Genomic DNA, 16,164 nt, shown 5'->3' with positions numbered 1-16,164 from the left:
GACCCCTGTCAGGAATGGCATCACTGTAAAATGTCAAGATTGTTAGGGAGATTAGGAACTTGGCTGAATCCATGCCCTCCCCAGGAGAAGGGTTTCTTTTCTTTTAAGATCTGTTCTGTTCCAAACTTGGCTTCGAGTTGAGATACTCCATCGTGAAGAGTATACGTGGAGCAGCTATAGGGTTGGTTTGGTTTGGTTTTTAATCAGAATGCCCAGTTTCAGCCCAGACCTACTGCCTCAGGACTTAAAAGAACGAATGAGGTCCACGTACTCTGATTTCTCCCAAGATCTAGTCTCCTCTTCTTCCTTAGTAAGAACCCCAAGTTGTTAGCTGGCTACACTGCCCTCCATCTTTTTTTTTTAATTTTTATTTTATATTAGAGCATAGTTGATTACCAATGCCCTCCATCTTAAAGACCATTGCTCAGCCTTCCCATCTTAAAGACCATTGCTCAGTCTTCCCACCTTAAACACCATTGCTCAGTCTTCCCACCTGAAACACCATTGCTCAGTCTTCCCATCTTAGACACCATTGCTCAGTCTTCCCATCTTAGACACCATTGCTCAGTCTTCCCATCTTAGACACCATTGCTCAGTCTTCCCATCTTAGACACCATTGCTCAGTCTTCCCACCTTAAACACCATTGCTCAGTCTTCCCATCTTAGACACCATTGCTCAGTCTTCCCACCTTAAACACCATTGCTCAGTCTTCCCATCTTAGACACCATTGCTCAGTCTTCCCACCTTAAACACCATTGCTCAGTCTTCCCACCTTAGACACCATTGCTCAGTCTTCCCACCTTAAACACCATTGCTCAGTCTTCCCATCTTAGACACCATTGCTCACTCTTCCCACCTTAAACACCATTGCTCAGTCTTCCCACCTTAAACACCATTGCTCAGTCTTCCCATCTTAGACACCATTGCTCACTCTTCCCACCTCAAACACCATTGCTCAGTCTTCCCACCTTAAACACCATTGCTCAGTCTTCCCATCTTAGACACCATTGCTCAGTCTTCCCACCTTAAACACCATTGCTCAGTCTTCCCATCTTAGACACCACTGCTCACTCTTCCCACCTCAAACACCATTGCTCAGTCTTCCCACCTTAAACACCATTGCTCAGTCTTCCCATCTTAGACACCATTGCTCAGTCTTCCCACCTTAAACACCATTGCTCAGTCTTCCCATCTTAGACACCATTGCTCAGCCTTCCCACCTCAAACACCATTGCTCAGTCTTCCCATCTTAGACACCATTGCTCAGTCTTCCCACCTCAAACACCATTGCTCAGTCTTCCCATCTTAGACATCATTGCTCAGTCTTCCCACCTTAAACACCATTGCTCAGTCTTCCCATCTTAGACACCATTGCTCACTCTTCCCACCTGAAACACCATTGCTCAGCCCTCCCACCTGAAACACCATTGCTCAGTCTTCCCATCTTAGACACCACTGCTCAGTCTTCCCACCTTAAACACCATTGCTCAGTCTTCCCATCTTAGACACCATTGCTCACTCTTCCCACCTTAAACACCACTGCTCAGCCCTCCCACCTGAAACACCACTGCTCAGTCTTCCCATCTTAGACACCATTGCTCAGTCTTCCCACCTCAAACACCATTGCTCAGTCTTCCCATCTTAGACACCATTGCTCAGTCTTCCCACCTGAAACACCATTGCTCAGTCTTCCCACCTTAAACACCATTGCTCAGTCTTCCCACCTTAAACACCATTGCTCAGTCTTCCCACCTCAAACACCACTGCTCAGTCTTCCCACCTTAAACACCATTGCTCAGTCTTCCCACCTGAAACACCATTGCTCAGTCTTCCCATCTTAGACACCATTGCTCAGTCTTCCCACCTCAAACACCATTGCTCAGTCTTCCCACCTCAGACACCATTGCTCAGTCTTCCCATCTTAGACACCATTGCTCAGTCTTCCCATCTTAGACACCATTGCTCAGTCTTCCCATCTTAGACACCACTGCTCAGTCTTTCTGGCAGCTGTGGCCACATGACTAAGTTCTGCAAGAATGGAAGTGATGTAAGGAATCCACCCGGTCTCCTTGAAGGGCAGGGCACACTCCTATTTTTTGCTCACTTGCTTGCTTCCTTCCTCCGGTCTCCTTGAAGGGCAGGGCACACTCCTATTTTTTGCTCACTTGCTTGCTTCCTTCCTCCTGACTAGACTTTAGTATTTGGAACAGCCGCGGCCACCTGAAACTGCCACACCAGGCCCAGACTGCCTACCTCCCGTCTTCTTTAAGGTGAAAAAGAAATTCTCTAACTTAAGCTCATGTTATTTGGCTTTGGGTTTGTTGTTCAATGCTAATATTAACACTAATACATGTGATGCTGTTTCAAAAACTCCACAAATTATTCTAATGTGGCTTCTGGATAAGAATTGCCAATTCAGGAGAATTTCAGTTTAGTTAAATATTTGCTGGGCACATACTACTATTTCAAGGTACTGCTAGGGATACAAAGTATCAACAGAAGAAGAGATTGGTTAATCCCTGGAGAGTTTATAGACTAGAAGGAGAAAAAAGACAAGAAGACACTTCACATTCCTGCCCAGTACACCTACTTAAAATGCAAACCCATCATTACTTTTAAGCTTTTCAATGGTTCTTTACTTGCTTTCATTTACAGTCTCCAAAGTGGAGTGTGTGTACCCATGAGACATAGGAGTATTATAAAGTCTTTTATATTTACTTTTGTAAAAATATTAGACCAAATGTTACATATACAGATATGATATATACAGATTAACAACAACGGTGCCTCCACATGGCCCACGGGTCACTCGGTCCAGGGTCAAGTGCAGGACGCACAGTAACTTCGGGGAAGAGTGGAGACTACCACTCAGAGGCTGACAGAAGCAACTGCTTCCAGGGGATCATGATGCACTGCAGCTCATGAGAGCTTAGTTACGAGGCCTTACAGACTGTATCATCTAGTTTCAGTGAATTCACAAAATACACCCATAACGTAAAGAGCACCACAAAGGAAATCCAGATCGAAGATACTAACGATGCTAACAAAGTGAACAAAGGGAATACAGCAAAGGCTTCTACTGCCAGTGGGAGCTCTGTCAGCGACCCTGGTAAAAACAGATCACATATAATCAGATGACAAGAAGCCGGTTCTCCAGAAGACCGTATGAAGATATATGGATGTGGATACGTATACATAGATATATGGATGTGTGCAGGTCACCCTCTATTTATGGGTTATTATTATGCCTTGAGATATAAACTAATGAGCACATGAAGTCATGACATTTGTCTCAACATTTAAAAGCTAAGCATCGAGAGGGTGAAGATAAACTTCCCCGAATTTCTTCAGTGATGTTTAAAGTTACCTGACATTCAGTCCAGAGCTTTACCTTTTCAATTTCTTCACTAAATGTAATCAAATGTTTAGCAACTCCTTTAATGGTTTTTAATAGAAAAGACAAAAAGCTACAAATCACTTGAGGAAATACTTATTCTCAAATTACAAAAAAAAAATAGTAGACAGAAAATAGTGTGATGAAAAACTAAGATATATTCCTTTGTCAGAAAATACTGCTGTAAGACAGAAAAAATTGCTGAAGATATGAAAAAACAATTTAGTGTGGGATGTTTGCCCTAGAGAAGATTACAGCTGCTTTGAACATGTCTCGGCTAAACCATGTTTGAATAATGAACTATATAAGAACTAGTTTTTTTTTTTAAATGAACCTCTAAGGGAAAAAATGTATCAAAGAAGATATATTCTCAATAATAAATAACTAAATAAAAATTTTTTATGGAAAAACTGTGTATATGTATAAATGCAATGTCCTCATGGAGTATTTATTTTGACCAAAATTTTTTACACAACCCAATTTTAAAATGAGCAAAGAACTTGAACAGACATTTCTCCAAACATATACAAATGGCCAACAAGTATATGAAAAGAGGCTCAACATCTTTAGTCATTAGAAGAATGCAAATCATAACAATGACGTATCACTTTACAGCCACTAGGACAGTAAGTGTTGGTGAGGATGGGGAAAAAAAAGAACCCTTGTGCCCTGATGGTGGGAATGTAAAATGGTGCAGATGCTGTGGAAAACAGTTTGGTGGTTCCTCAAAAAAAGCTAAACACAGAATTACCATATGACCCAGAAAAATCACTCTTAGGTATATACCCCAAAAAACTGAAACATGTTCAAACACATACTTGTACAAAAGTGTTCAAAGTAACACTATTCACAATAGCCAAAAGGTAAAAACAACCTAAACGTCCATAAATGAATGAATGAATAAGATGTGTTGTATACATACAATGGAATACTATTCAGTCATTAAAATAAAGTACTGATAGATGCTACGATGCACACGATGCTGGAAAACATGAGGCTGAAGGAGCCAGACGCTAAAGCTCACACACGCAATGATTCCAGTTATGATGCCCCAAACAGGCAAATCCACTGAGACAAAACACAGATGAGTCATGTTTAGGGGCTGGGGGCAGGGGTGGAAATGGGGAGTGACTGCTTAATGGGTACAGGGTTCTTTTTTGGAATGAAAATGTTTTGGAAGTAGATAGAGTGATGGTTACACAACATTGTGAATTACCAAATGCCAATGCACCTTATGCTCAAAACAGTTAATTTTACGTTATATAAACGCTATAATTTTTTTAATTAAAAAACAAACTAAAAAAAAAGCCCCCACGAATATGCATTTCCCATATGATCCGGCCATTCTATTTGCTCCTAAGTATTTATTGATATCTAAGAGAAATGAAAGGTTATGTCCACACAAAAACTCCACACAAAAACTGGATACAATCCAAATGTCCATCAACAGGTGAATAAACTGTGGTACAGCCATAAAATGGAGCACTATTCAGCAATAAAAAAGAATGAACTATTGCTACGAGCAACGACATGGATAAATCTGCAGATCATTATTAAAGAAGCTGAACCTCCTCCACCCCCATAAAAGCATGATTCCATATATGTAAAATTCTAGACAATGCCTACGGAGCACTAATTAGTGATAGAAAGCTGATCGATAGCTGCCTGTGGACGGGGGTAGAAGGAAGAGGAGGAGGTACCACAACAGGCAGGAATAAACCTTTGGAAGTAATAGAAATATTCCTAATCCTGAAAGTGATGATGGGTTTACAACGTAAACGTGCAGCAAAACTCACTGAACTACATTTTAAATGTGTGCAATTTATTTTCTGTCAATTACAACCTCAATAAAGCTATACAAAAATGAGAGTATTTAGCAATAGTAAGGGCATAGTGAAAAGACCACTCGCTCGCTGACTATGGGAGCCAAAATAATACATTTCTTACTCAAACATATTTTCGAAGAATATGTATGACAAAGAAAAATACTCTGACACTACTGAAAACAACAAAGGATATCCAACTGCAATGTCTGCTGTATTTGTGTATTTGCCAATACAAACAAACTAAGACAAACCAAAACCTCCTGCCAGTGGTTGCTGGGCTCTGGTGTTTATATTCTTCCCTATGCTTTATAGAAAATAGCTCTATATTTTATATGTGTGTGTGTGTGTGTGTGTGTGTGTGTCTTTCATAAATCTGTCATAATTTTACAATTAGCAAAATATCTTTAAATGTGTCTATTTAGGAATTGATGTTTGCAAACTTTTGCATCAAAATCGCAATTGTGAAAAATCTGCATTGCATCAAACGCAAAATGATGCTTACAAGGTACCCTCCTATAGTGCAGCGCGCATGGCTCTCTCAGCCGTCTACTATAGGAACCCGATCTGAGATTCTGTAAAGCACGCTCCTGCTGCATCATGGCTGCAAAGCTTCTACCTAAAAATAGCTTTACTCTTATGTAATCACTCACCACAGATTTATATATCTTATGTATCCCTGAAATACATTTCTTTTTTTAGAGATAATCCCGCAGGAGGTAAACAACCATTTTTAAAAGCAGAGAAGTTTAATCATGATCTAAACATATCTTATTTTCAGATGTTATTCAAGGGCTCTGTAGCTGACAGTTCTGTTGGTGAAAATAACTAGAAAAGGTAACGCCCTACCAACTCTAATTTTTTAAATTAACTTGACTGAGAGATTATATACATCAATTTTAAATGTAGAGTTCAACGAACAGTCACAAACGTACACCCCACATAACCAGCCACCGCTATAAAGATAAAGACCATTTCTCTTCTCTCCCTCCCCCAGGTCCCCTCGCTCTCCCTGTTGTCCTCAGCCCTGCAAACCACTGCTTTGATTTCTGTAACTTATGCTTTAGGTTTGTCTGCTCTTGAACTTCAAATAAATGGAATCGTGCAGAGTGTACTCCTTTGTGTCTGGCTTCTTTCACTCAGTATAATGTTTTTCAGATTCATTCATGTTGCTGCAAGTATGAGCAGTTCTTTCCTTGTCACTGCTGAGGACTATTCCACTGCACAGCTACACCACGATCCCCAACTCCCCTCTTTTAATGCCTTCAGCTCTGTCTCTGGAAATATCTTTTTGTTGAACATCATTAAGTCCACAAAGACAATAACTTTGCTTTTACAGAATTTTGATGTTTTATTCTGTTTTGACAAGTGTTTTCATGGTTCTCAAACTGGGTGGGGGGGAGGGGATGACTAAAATATGCTTGAATCACAGCTCAGCAGATTTTAACTCCATCTGAAGAAAACATTTTATGTGTCTAAAGCAGTGCTTCCCAAGTTTTGCAAGTCCTGGCACACATGGAAAACAACCTTTGTGTGGTACACAGGAGAGACCAAGCACCTGATTTGGGGCTCTGGCCATTCTAAGGGTTGAAAAGATCATTACTCTTAAGCCCACTACTTGGAAAGCTCTGTTAAGTTATACTTAAAGAATAAATATCCTTGTTTTAATGACCAATATTGATTTTTACAAAACAAAACTCTTATGAGCAAATAAGGTTATGTATTCAATAAAATATTGATTAAGCAACCAAAGTGACTGGAAAATTCCCAAAGTCTTAAAATAATGAACATGGCTTCTAATTTTTCCTTCTTTAAGTACACTCTAAAATTTTTTCCGGGGCTTCCCTGGTGGCGCAGTGGTTGAGAGTCTGCCTGCCAATGCAGGGGACACGGGTTCGAGCCCTGGTCTGGGAGGACCCCACATGCCGCGGAGCAACTAGGCCCGTGAACCACAACTACTGAGCCTGCGCGTCTGGAGCCTGTGCTCCGCAACAACAGAGGCCGCGATAGTGAGAGGCCCGCGCACCGCGATGAAGAGTGGTCCCTGCTTGCCACAACTAGAGAAAGCCCTCGCACAGAAATGAAGACCCAATACAGCAAAAATAAAAGTAATTAATTAATAAACTCCTACCCCTAACATCTTCTAAAAAAAAAAATTTCCGATTTTTTCAAACAAAACAAAAAAGGACCCATGACTGTCAACTGGTGCCGAGGCACCCTTTCCCAGCCTAGTATGACACAACTTCTTCATAGAGGGGAGTCAATCCTCCCATTGTGCTCTTCATGCCACAAATATTCATCAACCACCTACACCATGCCAGGCATTCCAGGCTGCAGGGAATCAGCAGTGAACAAAGCAGACAAAAATACCTGCACACAGAGGACTTACAGTCTACCAAGTGGAAAGAAACAGGTAAAGGAGTGAAATACACAGTGTGTTAGGTGGTGGAGAACACTAACAACAAAAATAAAGCTGGGAGGGGAAAGGGAGTCCCAGCAACCAGGGTGGCCAGGGGCTTACCAGGCAAGCGCCACGGGATTAAAGGCCAGGGTGAGGGAGAGGAGAGCAAGTATCAGGAAACGAGTGCTCCAGGCAGAGGGAGAGCAGAGTTCTGAGGTAGGAGGGGGCTTACGAGTCTGTGGCACAAGAGGAGGCCACCGTCCTCAGAACAAAGCGAGTGGGGCAAGAGTGAAGCAAAGGAGAGGCCGGAGAGGCCAGAGAGGCAGGGTCCACCCCTCAGGGCTGGGGAGGCCATCATAGCCCTAGAGGTTCCTTCCCGGGAGCAGGACGGAAAGCCAACTGCAAAGGGCCATGCTCTGCGCCCCAACTTCATGTGGGACGCCAGGCTCATTTCTGGAGGACACAAAACTTGAGGGCAATCGGTGAAAAAAAGAAAAAAAAAAAAGAAAGGATCTGGAAAGCCTGACACAGGAATAACTGGTGAAGGAACTTGGAGATGCCTGGCTTGGGGAAGAAGAATTTATTGGTCGCTCAAAAGCTGATGAATTGTCACAAGAGGTAATTCCTTTCACTTTTTTGTGATGCTGCAGAGCACAGACTTGAAACCATGAATTAAAAAAGAAAAGGAAAAAGAAAAAAGAAGAGGAAAAACCTCGCCTTAATGTAAGTTTTAACTTTCTAGTATTTATAGTTTTCCTACAGTAGACTGGGTGGCCCTGAAAGATTATTCATGTATAAGAGTAGTAGTAGCAGCTAGAAGTGCAAGAGCTAACATCTAGGTATGTCTACTATATGCCAGATGTTATGGTAAATACTTGGTGTGCCACCTCATGTAATCCTCCCACAATCCTATGAGGTAGGTATTATTAACAATGAGGAAACTCAAGCTCATTGAGATGACACGACCTGCCTAGGATCGCAGAACCAGTAAACGATGGAGCCAGTGCTCGAACCCAGGTCTGGGTTTGACTCAAGCTCCAAGCCTGTAACCACTGGCACCCCCTGCCTGTAAGTCCATCGATGGCAGTGTTTACATGGCACATAAAGGGACCATCTGGCCGGCAGGAAGTTGGAGAGAGGATTCTTGCAAATGGAGAAAAATCAGGTAACCTCTAAGATCCCTTTTTATAATTTTGTGGTTACATTTTCCCAAGTTTTCATCTTATTTTTTAAATTTTCCTTTGACTTCAAGGTTGATAGAAATTTTATACTCCTAAAAACGGCTAAAGATCTAATAGTTTCATTATAGAATATGTTAAATTACCTATCCAATTCTAACGCTGAGGATAACTGTGCTCTGATTTTGAGTACACATATTTTCCTTGATTAGTTCCCTTGTACAAGGAAGGTAGGCTTGATTTTTCTCAAGGACAACTAATCCTTGAACAACGCAGGGGTTAATCCATGTATAACTTATAGCCCACCCTCTGTATCCAAGGTTCCTCCACATCTGCTAATTCAGCTGACCACGGACCATGTAATACTGTAGTTATTTACTATTCAAAAATATTGGCATGTAAGTGAATCTGTGCAATTTAAACCCACGTTGTTCAAGGGTCAACTGCATATCAATTTCCTTGTCTCATATTTTATATCTACCACAATTCAAACATACCTGCACTTTCATTTTCCTTTGCAGACAAGATAAAATTCTTTTCAACTGAGCAATTATCCTTCCAAATACAACAGCAAATCGACATTTGGTATCTAAAGTACAGAAAGATAACATAAAAGTATAATACAGATATATGAACTTAAACCAAGTCTACAGTCCATGGAAACCACATCCCTGCTTTGTGCAGTTGTTTTTTACTGACTGAAGGGGAAACAAGGTACTAAGGAGAACTGGTACTGTGCACCCTCCGCTACACTTGAACCAGGGTAACTTCTGAGTGATGAGAAAGCACTGCTCTGCAGGGCGGTTATGAGCCAGTGTAGAGTCTGGCAACCTTGGGGTCAACATCTGGATAGCAAACATGGTTAACTCCACTTAAAAAAAAATTATTTTCTTACAGCCAATTATATGGCTACTATAAAGACAAAAAGAAAACCCAGGAAACAAAAAGTGTTGGCAAGGATGTAGGGAAATTAGAACCCTCGCACACTGTTGGTAGGAATGTAAAATGGTGCAGCCACTAGGCAAAACAGTATGGCGAGTCCTCAAAAATTTAAAAATAGAATTACCACATGACTCAGCAACTCCACTTCTGAGTATATGCTAAAAAGAATTAAAAGCACAGACACAAAGAGATACTTGTACACTCATGTTCACAGCAGCATCATTTACAACGGCCAAAAGGTTGAATCAACCCAAACACAACACTGATGGACGCACAGATAAACAAAATGTGGTATATATACATACAACGAAATAATATTCAGCCTTAAAGAAGGAGAAAATCCTAACACATGTGACAACATGGATGGACCTTAAAGGAATTATGCTGAGATAAGCCACTCACAAAAAGACAAATATTGTATGATTCCACTTATATGAGACTCCTACAGTAGTCAAATTCAGAGAGACGGAAAGTAGCAGCATGATTTCCAAGGGCTAGGAGGAGAGGGGAATGATGGATGAGTCACTGTGTAATGTAGATAGAGTTTTAGTTTAGGAAGATGAAAAGAGTTTTGGAGATGGATGGTGGTGATGGTTACACAACGGTATGAATGTACTTAGTGTCACTGAACTATGCGCTTATAAATGGTTAAGATGGTAAATTTTATGCTATGCAAATTCTAGCACAAATAAAATAATTAAAAATTTTTTCTCCAAATATAAAATAAACAGTTTGATTTGCATTAACATGAAAAAAAAGGCTCCCGTTGTAACATATCACATAGTTTAAGTTGGGTCCTTGAAATGATCTAGTCAACTAATATCAAAATGTATATGTTCTTCACATAAAATAAACCCACAGTATTAAGTACAAATCTGTTCCTAACGTTTTAACAACTATTTACTTAGCACTCACTACTTGCAGAAAAATCCCCAAATTATCATCATCACATCTGGATGCACTCTGCGGCACAGCCATGTCCAACCAATTCACAAGAGAATGTTGTAATCCAGTGATTTCCAAACTGGGAGGCTATGAAAACACAGAACAACTTCTGATACAATAATGGGGTAAGACCTACAAGTGATGGCAACTACACAGGTACCATGGACAAGCCACAAATCTGGCTCTGAATTCTCTTAAGGCCAAAACAGAAAGAGAAATACAATTATGCCCTTTTAATTATCCACAAGGAAAAAAATATATCACTTCTTTAGGGAAAACAAACTCTCTCTTTGTCCTTAGCTCTAATTTCTCATTCAGGGTAATATATAGGGGATTAAGAGTATTTGAGGGCAAAATAATCAATAATGCCACTTAAGCTAAATTGTTTTGAAATGCCCCTGAATAGAAATGGAGGGTGTAATTCCAACTTAAAATTCAGTGAGGGACATTTTTCAGAAAATAGAGCCCAGGCTGTAGCATTCTGATGGTTTTATTTTAGGATAAAATTTAGAACATTTAGAGACATGGATAAATTCTATATATTCCAAAAATGTGACTTCAACTAAGCAAAATTTTCGCAAAAAGATGGAGAGTGTTTCCTGTTGCGAACCTGGAATAAGGTATTCTGTGCATAATCCAGAGACGCTGAAATATTCTTGGCCATCTGGTTATTTTTAAAGTCGGTATCCTTTTGTCGAATCGAGAAATTAGCTTATAAATGTCCACATCAGCTTTGAAACAAGGTGGACTGTCTTCTCTAACGGATGAATTTTCCTAATTCAAGCTGTGTGTGATATAGTGTGTTGTTCTTCAGCATTGAATTTGGAGGCAGATCCCTGGATCTGGCTCTAAGTGTAGCCCCTCCTAGCTACATCAACTCGGGGAGGTATCGAACCCTCTCTCCAGGCCCTACTCTCACCTGTAAGAATGGAGGCGACGCGATCAACCGTAACGACCATTTCGAACTGTGTTGTACGGAGGCACCTTAGCGGATGAGGAGGTTCTTTTACTTTACTTCTCTCGTACGCTGGCATCTACTTTAGCACCCAATAAAACCTGAAAATCACCAGACCTGTAGATGCTCTGCAATCTAAGATTGAGTCTATGACTTTGTGATTTTAAACAACTCATCCATACCACAAAATAAAGTAACAAAAATAAGTGAAGAAAATATTCGAAGTTAAATCATTTCTAAGAAATTTTATTAAGGAGAATTATATTCCCACACTTCATTTGCAATTCAGTTGTCCAGAACCCAGAACAACAAAATCTCCCTCATACCAACATTTTAAGTGAAGGGTGATTTCTCAAGTACCTCAAAAAGGCACAGTGTCATGAATGTGGCAAATAAAAAGATAGGTAAAGGAACAGATGGTATCACTGCAGCTTAGGATCCAACCACTGGACGTAACAACGTGTCCACTTCTCCATCCGGGGAGGCTATGAGCTCCTTTCCCCAGAGGACAGACACCTCTTCTGAATCCCTTTCAACCACTGGGCGGAGCTCCAGTGCTCTGGCCATTCCTACCACCACCAGCTGCTTCCCACCAGGGTTTCTCTGATCCAGCACCCCAGGCCACAGACCACTTGAACGCCACTTCTCTGTCCCTGAATTGAGCAAAAAATCCTTTCAAGATACTTTTCTGAAAATAAAGCTTGGGAAGACTGCCTTAACATAAAGCTGATGGGTTTATCCTTATCTCATTTGAGTCTCACAGCAACTCATGAAATAGAGAGAAGGGGTCTGTGTTAATAACCCTGTTACACAGGAGCAATGTGAGGCCCAGAGTCAGACAGCAAGGAAAAAGACACTAATACCAGAGCCCGTATTTCAGGACTCCAGGTAATAGCAGCTCAGACTCTACCCATCTATGCCATCTTCCTAGGCCTGCCCTATACTCTCCCTAACTTTGCCATCAGTTGGACTGTATTAGGAATAACAAAAATCATCAGGTACATAATGATGAACCTTTGAGCATCTAAAGAAAATTAGACACCAATTATCTTCTTTTTCCTCCTTGGTGCTGGAGCCAGGGTTTTAAGGAGAAGGAAAGAGCAAGATGAACAATGTTGAGCAGATAATGGAAAAATCCTGCAGATATGGGGGTGGTGGTGGTGGTTAGAGTGTATAAAACCGGGAGACAGAAGAAAAAAGTGGGGGCAGAGGGCAAGGGAAGACGATCATTCTTCTTCCACTGCACAAAGTATCTAGGGGTAGAAAAGAGGGGGTGAGGGAAAAAGAGGAAGAAGCTGAGCAGCAGGTGGGGAAGAGAAACGGAGAGAAATGCCAAGCAATGAAAACAAGGAAAGTTGGGTAAGAGAAAAAAAAAAAAATTGGAAGTAGTCAAAACCTTCCAGAAACTTTAGATATTTTAAATATTAGTAGTTCTCGGTCTGGAATGATGAAGTCTAGGAAATGTATTATTCAAGTCTATAAAATCATCAAAGTAATGGATAAAGCTAGCAGTGATATATTCACTATATTACAAAATACTAGAATTAGCATTGAAAATTGAAATCTAGAATTGAAATCTGGAAAGGAACAAATTATCCACTTTAAGGAGACAGAGAATAATAAATGTATAGATAGTAGGAAGAAAATAAACTCAAGGAAAAGTGACAGAGATAACTATAGAAATTTAAAAGAAAAAGATAAAATAGATAAAAGCTAGACAGTTCTTTGAAAAATAATCAAATAAACAAAGCCTTAATGAGACTGATCTTACAAGGAGAGCAAAATTCATTTGGAAATAGCCAAATAAACATTAGAAGAAAGAAAATGGAAGAAGATTAGAAAAGGGAATACATAATTACAGAATGGACATAAGTTAAAAAGACAATAAAAGAATATTATGAACTTCCTTATAACAACAAATTTCAAAACTTAAATGGAAACGATAAAATTCCTCGAAAGATGTAACTTGTCAAAACTGACCCAAAGAGAAACAGAAAACTAAAATAGCACTACAACCATTAAATACATGTAATTGGTCCAAAAAAAAAAAAACCTCGCAAAGGTGGTTTTATAAGAAAATTCCACTAAATTTTCAAAGAACAGACCATTTCAATTTTATACAACTCTTCCGGAGAACAGCAAAAGACAGAATACTCCCAAACTCACTATATGAGGCCAGTGTAACCTTGATAATAAACCCTGATGAGGACAGAACAAAAAAAGGAAATTACAAGCCAATCTCACTTATAAACAGATGTTAAAAACCAAAACAAACCAAACTGAGGAGAATGTTAAAAATAATACATCATGACCAGCTTAGGTTTAGTCCAGGTACACAAGGATGGCTTATCAATAAAAAGAATCTAAAAATATAATTTGCCACCTTCACAAATAAAAGAAAAACGTCATGATTCTCTTGGTAAATGAATATTTGATAAGTTCAACACCCTTGCATGATAAAAAAAAAACTCAACAATATAAGAATGAAAGGGAACTTCATTAACCTGATAAATGGTATGCACCAAGTATCTTTCTCAACATGGAACCATTAGATTCCTTTTAAATACCAGGGATGAACATGGATTCCTACCACCTCGGCTGCTGTTCAACATTGTCCTGAAGGCCCTAACCAGTACAGTAGAAAGAAGAAAACTAAATAAGAGGTGTAAGGACTGAAAGGAAGGAACAAAACTGTAATTATTCACGGACTGTCTACAGATACTGAACCCCAGTCTATCTTCATTATTTTTACTTTCTACTCCCCACTCACTCCTCTGCTCACTGCAGTCAGGCTTCATGCTGTCAAGCTTCTAAAACTTCCCTCATCAAAGACACCTGGCTACCAAATCGAACAGATGCGTTTCAGTTGCTACTTCACCTTCTTGGACCTCTTGTCCCCTGGCCCCCCAGGCTGCTTTTCCTCAGTGCATTCCACTGGCTCTCTTTCTTCCACAGACAGTATTCATCGTTTGATTTCAAACTTCAAACGACACTTCTCCTAGTGTTATTATTTACTCCTTCAGCCTCGATCACCACGTTTAATCAGGTGGCTCCCGGTACTAAAGATTCCCCAGTTTTTATCGGACAAGTCAGGATGACCTTATTCAGATGTCATCGTGTTCAAAGGTGAACTCATCCTCCCCTTTCCTCCCTACTGCAGCCACCTTCTATCCTGTGACTTATGCCATGAATGTGGGGTCATCTAACTCCACCGGCTTCATTCCTCACACTCCATCTATGATCAGCTCCTACTCATATTGTATATCTCAAAGTCTCTCTTCTCTCTGCTCTGTATCTTCCTTTCCTTTTCCACAGCCACCAACTAGGCTCAGACTCTGATTATCTCTCTCTCGAATTCCTGCACCTGGCCACTCTGCTTTCAGGCCTGCCCTCTAATCCTTCTCATAAGGAACAAATCTGATTAAATCTCCCCCCCCCCCCCGATTAAAATCTCTCAGTGATTCTAACTGCCCAAAATAATCCAAACTCTTCAGGCATATTTTACAAAGTCTTTCAAGAAGACCGACCCTGCTTCTACTGATCTAGCCTTGACTTTCTCATTACCTATCCCACTCTGTTCCAGTCTTAATGAACTATTTGCTGGAATTCATCCCTTTCTCTTCCCCCTGTGTATGTTGTGCTTTCTGTAAGAACCTAGTCAGTCATCTGGCTCCTGCAGTAATCTCTTAAGTTTTATGAAGACAGGCTGGTACAGTAGTATCTGACAAGATGAACATTCTGTAAATACTTATTGAATTAAGGGGAAAATTTTACATAAAGTAATAGATATCAAATCTATGGTGCACCATTATAAAGTTGTATAGGGGTTACATCCTTAACACTCTGAAGTTAAAATGAGAGGAAAATTATGTCTGCCTATAACTCATTCAAAACTCATTAGCTAGAGTAGAAGTCGGACACTGCACTCTGATTGGAAAACGGCAGTGAACAAGACGAACACAATTGCATCCAGGTTACAGTCTTGGTACTATCGTGAGATACAAAAACTCATGATGATAGATCTTGGGTCATACCAAGCATCACAAGGCTAATACATACACACAAACACACTTCACACTACTAATTAAAATCTTATGTATTTCTGTTCAAAAACTTCACAGACGTTACCAAAACGCAAACCAGCTTCATTTTACACAAACTTCACATTTATTTAACTTATGTCCCAGCTGCTTCCAAAACTAAGTTGTAGCAGTATATTTCTGGATTATATACACAACAAGCTAAAAATTCAGGAATAATGTGGACTAAGTAAAAATTCTAAATTCCTACTATTTAAAGGAATTAGAAGTTTTCTTATAATCTTCATGGAGCTGATATACACAATGATAACTACACAACCATAAATCACAATCCTTTTTAAGAGAATGTAAATGACAAAGTCAAAAACTGTACATAGAGCTTAAAGTATGGTGTTGCATAATTATTTTATGAAGTATATATAATATTTAATATGTGCTTGCATCATATTTATATAGTACCTTGATTATCAGTAGATACATTTGCT

General features: G+C 39.9%; 1 protein-coding gene across 1 annotated transcript in view; it reads right to left on the bottom strand.

The window, feature by feature from the left end:
• Window positions 1–16,164, bottom strand: part of OSBPL1A (oxysterol binding protein like 1A) — a 208,454-nt gene that overhangs the window by 97,155 nt on the left and 95,135 nt on the right. The window contains exon 17 of the mRNA XM_060170508.1: window positions 10,655–10,771. Coding sequence (XP_060026491.1) covers window positions 10,655–10,771 — 117 coding nt within the window. The remainder of the gene's footprint in view (window positions 1–10,654; window positions 10,772–16,164) is intronic.

This window comes from Lagenorhynchus albirostris, chromosome 14 (assembly GCF_949774975.1).
Source record: "Lagenorhynchus albirostris chromosome 14, mLagAlb1.1, whole genome shotgun sequence".
NCBI classification, from domain to species: domain Eukaryota; kingdom Metazoa; phylum Chordata; class Mammalia; order Artiodactyla; family Delphinidae; genus Lagenorhynchus; species Lagenorhynchus albirostris.
This window is presented reverse-complemented; position numbering and strand designations above follow the sequence as displayed.